Source organism: Cyprinodon variegatus, unplaced genomic scaffold, assembly GCF_000732505.1.
Source record: "Cyprinodon variegatus isolate N-32 unplaced genomic scaffold, C_variegatus-1.0 Scaffold294, whole genome shotgun sequence".
Taxonomy (NCBI): domain Eukaryota; kingdom Metazoa; phylum Chordata; class Actinopteri; order Cyprinodontiformes; family Cyprinodontidae; genus Cyprinodon; species Cyprinodon variegatus.
The window spans coordinates 410724-416623 of NW_015150747.1; the positions used below are offsets into that span (position 1 = coordinate 410724).

Genomic DNA, 5900 nt, shown 5'->3' on the forward strand with positions numbered 1-5900 from the left:
GATATCAAAAAAGTACTCCAGAGTGTTGTTCAGCATGGGGGTGAGTAGAAAATGAAGGCTAATCATGTTTTGGGTGTACTATTCCTTTAAGGCGGGCATACACTGTACGAGTTCTCTATACAAGAATTCTCCAGTCGTGCAAGACATTTTTTGGATCGGTCCGAGTTTCAGCCTCATGTGTCCTGTAGCATACAGGAGGTAACGAGGGCAGCGGTGGGAGGGAAGGAAAGTCCTCCTAATTGTCAATCATTCTGGTGATATGTTTACATAGGGCCGTCCTACGTGCTTGCCTGGTTAGCTACCTTTTTCTGCGCACTTTCAGGCGTATGTGTTGAGCTACGGGTTCAGAGAGTCATTGAAGCTCACCTTTCTCACCGCCGTTCTATAAAAATGGTAGAGTGTCGTAAGAGAAAAAGTGTATGAAAAGAAAGGCCTCAGAAGAGGTAGATATGTCCCAGAATGCTTAGCGCTGAGAGCTGTCCTTGCAAAGCATTATGGGATTTACTGTCAAAGCGGCCCGCTGTCGCTACCCGACAGCAGTGACTAATAAAGATGGTGCAGGAACCGCACAGTGGAGGAGTTACGTGATCCGTCCACTATATAGTCCCCGCTGTATGTGGACACAGTAAACTTGTATGAGCTATGAGAACCGCAAATATTAAACAGGGTGTGCTCAGGGAGAAATGGGCTTGTGCCTAACGCTGGGGTCAAAGGTTACACAGGGTTGCTTTAAGGCAGGCGTGTGAAACTGGTTCCGGGAAGCTGCTTTTTTTTTTTTTTTTTTTGGAACACAGACTCCATGAGATCATCAGGTTTAGACTGGATTCATGGGATGGGAACGCTGCAGTCTGGTGTGTTAGAAAACCGGCAGCCATATGGCCTCTGGAACCAATGTGATAGCCCTGCTGTAAGGGAAGAGGTTTGTCCAGATCTGGTGTTCCTGCTATCAATATCTAGAGCAGCTGGTTGGAGCAACGACAACATTTCCCTTCAGGATCAATACACTATTTTTGAATTAAATGTTAGCAACAGAAAACAAACTAAATTAAAAATAAGGGGCTGCTCCTTAGAAATCAAACAAACTAGAACAACCAGCTACTCCACTGTCTGCTACCTTCAGCTGCTTCTCCTCCTTCATCCTCTGCTCCTTGGCATTGGGGATGAGAATGAAGATGGGCCCAGACTTGTCCTCTTCGTCCTTTAGGACTTTAGCAGCAAGCTTCTTCCCGGCTGGACCCTGTAAAGTAAGCGGAGTGAAGATGATTGGAGGTCGATGGAAGCAGAGTTTTCTAAAGGTGGTTTTAGTGAGAACTGGTCAGAGCAGAAGAACAAACAGCAGCTACTAGTCGGACTAAGATGGAGAGATTCCCGTGCAGGTTAACAGAGGGAGCAGAAGAACAGTGATATTATAGAGCAGTCATCAGGTGTAACAGCGCAGCACAGCTGTTAGTGACTGAAGAAGCTGGACAGAGGTTAACATCTGCCAAGCAGTCATCTACCTGTTGGCTGCCAGCAGCAGCCTTCCCTTTGACGGGGGGCTTTTTGCTACCATTACTCTCCTTTTCCTTGGAGGGGGGGGCTTCCTCAGAGGGAGAAGGAGGCTGGGTGAGTAAAAATAAAAGACGTCACACAAACTTCATGGAGGAGAACAGATGATGGGACGGGTCCACATTTAAACATTAGGAGAAATAAGTTGGATCTCCTTCTTCTATAAAACCAAAGAGGAAAATGTTTCTAAATGTTTATGTTGAGGTGGTTTAACAGTCATACCTTCTTAGCAGCTCCTCCTCCTCCTCTGACCTTCTTGGCTTCAGGTTTGCTGTCGTTGACATCCTCGCTGGCCGCCGCAGACCTGGAAGCTGCAGAGGCAAACATCTGGGTTATCTCCGGTTTTTCTTTCGTCCACCTCGGATCACCTCCCAGGGCTTACCTGAAGGGGCTCTGCTCGGCTCAGCAGAGCCTTTCCCTCCGCCCGCCTTGGCCGGCGCTGCGGGTTTGGCCGGCATCACGGCTCTGGCCTTTTCCAACATGGCTACCACCTGATCCTTAGAGGCAGGCTGCGGGGGAGAACATCAGGTTAAAATTAACCAGCTGCACTCAGACACTGGAATCACCAGCACTCCTTAACGGCTCCTTACTTTGAGTTTCCCCGTAGCTTTCAACATCTTCTCGTAGCCCAGATGCATCATGAAGGTCGGCAAGGCGTCCTGAGCCTTCTTCCTCACATCGGCGTTTCTGTCCTCCAGGCAGACGAACAGCTGAGGGATACAAAGCATCAGGTCCCCGGGGACCGTCCTGAGAGTGGGCAGCTTCTCTGCCAGCCAGGCGAGCACCTGAAGAAGAAGAGAAAGTTCAGAGGCTGATCTGCATCGACTGACGAAGATGAAAAGGACGCAGGAAGTCGTCACCTCTTGGCGCAGGAAGGGGTTCTCCCTCTTCAGCTCCTCAGACAGATCTTCTCCTTCCAGCCAGTCCTTCATCCCAGTCTGCTCCACCCATGCCTGCAGGGTTGCCATGGCAGCCGCCCTCAGGTTCGCCTGCAGATGAACCGCAGTTAGAGCCGTATTACCTGCAGGTCTCTGAAAGAACCAAAATATCTAGCAGAGCATAAGGACCTTGCTGTCTCCCAGAACCGTGATGATAGAAAACCCGAGCGCCTTGACATGCTGCTTGAGCCCGGGGCCCATGGCTGTGGCCAGCTGCTGCAGGATCGTCAGGGTCTGTTGGACCTGCAGAGCAAAAAAAGGATGGGCATCAGGTCAAGGGTCAACAGGTTCAGCATTAAAAACTGTTTCACTGCAGGCGTTAAAAAGAACTAAACTGTCAAAAGTTAAGAAACCTCCCCACTCCTCACCAGGATCTTGTTGGAGTCGCCGAGCCGCCCTTTCAGGGCCAGAGGAAGCTCTCCGATGTTGGTAGTGATGAATTTGGCCTCTGAGATGATGGCTGCAGTCTCATCCAGACCCTCCTTCCTGATCTTCCAGTTCTTGTCTCCAATTTTATAAACCAGGTCGGATGTGATCTTCTCACTATACAAAGAAATTGGCACATAGATAAAAAAGGATGCAGACTGAATCATCAGACTCCAACTACAATCAAAACTCTTTATACCATTTCTATAGATATTTGCAAACTCTTTAACCTTTCAGAATAAGCAGAAACTTAACAGAACAGCCAACGGATCATTTTACCCCTCTGCATTTTCTAATGTAATACAGACAGATCGTTTATACCCAGAACCACTGAGGGGGGGGGGGGGGACCACCATTAAAACAATGTGCCCAGCACCAATGTTGCTAGGCAACTGAGTGATAGTGTGGAAAATGAGAGCAAAGAAAGCACACATTTCCATAATCATTTCAGTTTCTTAATACTTAGCATTACTGTAGAAAATGTTTTAAATTTTAAATGTAAAAATTGGATAATTTAATCTACTAAACACTATAATTCATCTTAATTAGTTCTTTTTCTTCCCCATTAAATTACAGACTGCAGTTAAAGTATCAATGCTCTGAATGTGTTGATTGCTCAAAAAACAAAAATACACTTCTCTAAAATTTTCTAAATATTTCCTTAGATGTCCACTTGTTAAATATTACATGATACAGTCATACAAAAAAGTTTGGGCACCCCTTTTAATTGTAATTATTTTTATTTCAAAATATTTGGGTGTTTTTCAAAAGCTAATTCAGTTTGATATATCTAATAACTGATTAACAGTCCAATAAATCTTAATCCAATGCAGAGAAGATGCAGAAGTTTGTTACCTGATATCAGTCCTGGGCAGCAGGTCCATAATGTCCGGTGCTGCTCCTCCTCCATCATCTTCGTTCTCCGCACCCTCCTCTCCTTCATCCTCGGCTGCAGCCTTCCTGACCGATCTGATGGGAGCGGGAGGAGACTGACCCTGCATCTGTGGTGGACAGAAGCATTTAGAGGGATGGAGCGGGAGGCAAACCAGGGCGTGATCAGCAGGATTAAGATCGGGTCTAAAGAAGCTGGAACCTTCTCAAACTCGGCATTTATCTGCGTGAGCAGAGCAGGCTTCTCGTCTTCAAAGAACATCCGCAGCGGCTGCCCCATGTACAGGTACATGACCCCCAGCAGGGCGATGGCAGCCGTCCGCACCGCAGGGTTGGTCGCCCCCAGAGCGGTCTTCACATTGTTGATGAATCCTTTCACATTGATGCTGCAGAGCAGAAGGAAAATGGTTTGATGGCTTCAGAACTCTCCCCCCCCCCCCCAATAACCCTCATTAAAGGGTAGGTTTCACACTTTAACCTGATGCTTCCTAAAAGTCTGCTTTATCTACAGATTTCACCACCATCAGTAATCTCATACCCAGCGAATCCAAACTCCTTCATGGCGTTGGCGAGCCAGTTCAGCGTCTCCGCCTGGTTTTTCGGGTTCTTCTGTGCAAACGCCAAGGAGACGACCTGAAGCACAGACAAACCGGGTCAGTACCGTTTGTTCAGAACCCCCAGCCTTCGCTTCATTAACCAGGTTCACCTGCTCGGCGGTCCACGGCAGCGAGCACGCCTCTCCGATCGCCGTCAGAGCCGTTTTGGCGTTCCCGCCGCACTTCACGTCTCCGATCTTATCCACCAAGCCCTCCAGAACCACAGAGGCCGACGTCTTGGAGAACTGTCCTCTCTGAGCCACCAGAGCCACGACCTGCAGCTTCAACTGCATCACCTGCAGAACGTCACATGAGCCAAAGGTTACCATGGCGCCACCTACATGTCCTGCTCCAACTGAGCTGCTGGAGAAACATCCACCCATCTATCGATCACTCCATTTGCTGTCACACTTATCCCAAGCGGGGGTTGCGAGGGGTGCTGATGCCAGCTGTCTATGGGCAAGAGGCGAGGTCAAACTTGGACAGGTCGACAGACCATCGCAGGGCAACACAGAGACAAACAACCATTCGCACTCACACCTAAAGAGAATTTAGGGAAGCCAATTAACAGTCATGTCTTTGGACTGTGGGAGGAAGCCGGAGTACCCGGAGAGAACCTATGCATGCACAGAGAGAACACGTAAACTGCATGCAGAAAGACCCCGGGCTGGGAATCAGGCTCAGACTGGGAACGATTTTCGGCCCTGGCAACATATTTTTGCTAAATATTCAAGATAAAATTTGTCAAATAAAAGAGGAACATCGTAGTTTGGTTTAAAGAAGCATTTTAATTTTATTATAATTTAGATTGTTGCAATGATTTTACACTTTGAAGAAATAGAAAATTACTTCATATGCCAACCGTCCCAAGGATGTGCATGTAAAGCAAGGGCTATATATACTGCATGCATCATTTATGTAGTTAACATTGTATTACTTCTTGAGCTCCTGGAGTTATTTATGGTCACAGGTAGGAGCTTCGCCCCGAGAGTAAGTGTTGGGGCTGGTATGAAATTCTTGCACGCTGAAATTATGACCGGCCTACTGGGCAAATACCCTGTATCACAGATTATCAGCCCTAGCCTGCCCAGAATCAATCCTGGGACCTTCGTGCTGCAAGGCATCAGTGCAACCCACTGCTCCACTGAGCAGCCCCTGCTGGAGAAAAACCAATAGGCCGGTCTGATCTGCAGAGTCCCCTGCTTCAGTGGCTGGGTATAACAAATGCATGACAGATGACTTGGCTCCTGATCTCCCATCTCCCCAAAGCTAAACATGCATATCATGGTCCTCTAATCTAAAATCAGGCTCATAGTGGTTGTTCACCAATAGACCTTTTTCACACTTCCGGGTTTTAAAGCGGATGTGGGGTTTGACAACTTCCAGTGGCTATAGCATTAGCATAAAAGTCTAAGAAAATGGCTCAGTCTCGGCGCAGTTGTTTTTGTTCTGTACCTGGTTGTTCATGTGGGGCAAGAAAACAGCCATATCTGTCCTATCA

General features: G+C 47.6%; 1 protein-coding gene across 1 annotated transcript in view; it reads right to left on the reverse strand.

Moving 5' to 3' along the window:
* Nucleotides 1-5900, reverse strand: part of ckap5 (cytoskeleton associated protein 5) — a 43515-nt gene that overhangs the window by 17986 nt on the left and 19629 nt on the right. Inside the window, exons 17-28 of the mRNA XM_015383797.1 lie at nucleotides 4510-4695; nucleotides 4342-4436; nucleotides 4006-4189; nucleotides 3768-3913; nucleotides 2855-3029; nucleotides 2616-2729; nucleotides 2409-2537; nucleotides 2139-2333; nucleotides 1931-2057; nucleotides 1771-1859; nucleotides 1500-1601; nucleotides 1115-1237 (exon numbers count right to left, since the gene is read on the reverse strand). Of these exons, the coding sequence (XP_015239283.1) occupies nucleotides 1115-1237; nucleotides 1500-1601; nucleotides 1771-1859; nucleotides 1931-2057; nucleotides 2139-2333; nucleotides 2409-2537; nucleotides 2616-2729; nucleotides 2855-3029; nucleotides 3768-3913; nucleotides 4006-4189; nucleotides 4342-4436; nucleotides 4510-4695 (1665 nt within the window). The remainder of the gene's footprint in view (nucleotides 1-1114; nucleotides 1238-1499; nucleotides 1602-1770; nucleotides 1860-1930; nucleotides 2058-2138; nucleotides 2334-2408; nucleotides 2538-2615; nucleotides 2730-2854; nucleotides 3030-3767; nucleotides 3914-4005; nucleotides 4190-4341; nucleotides 4437-4509; nucleotides 4696-5900) is intronic.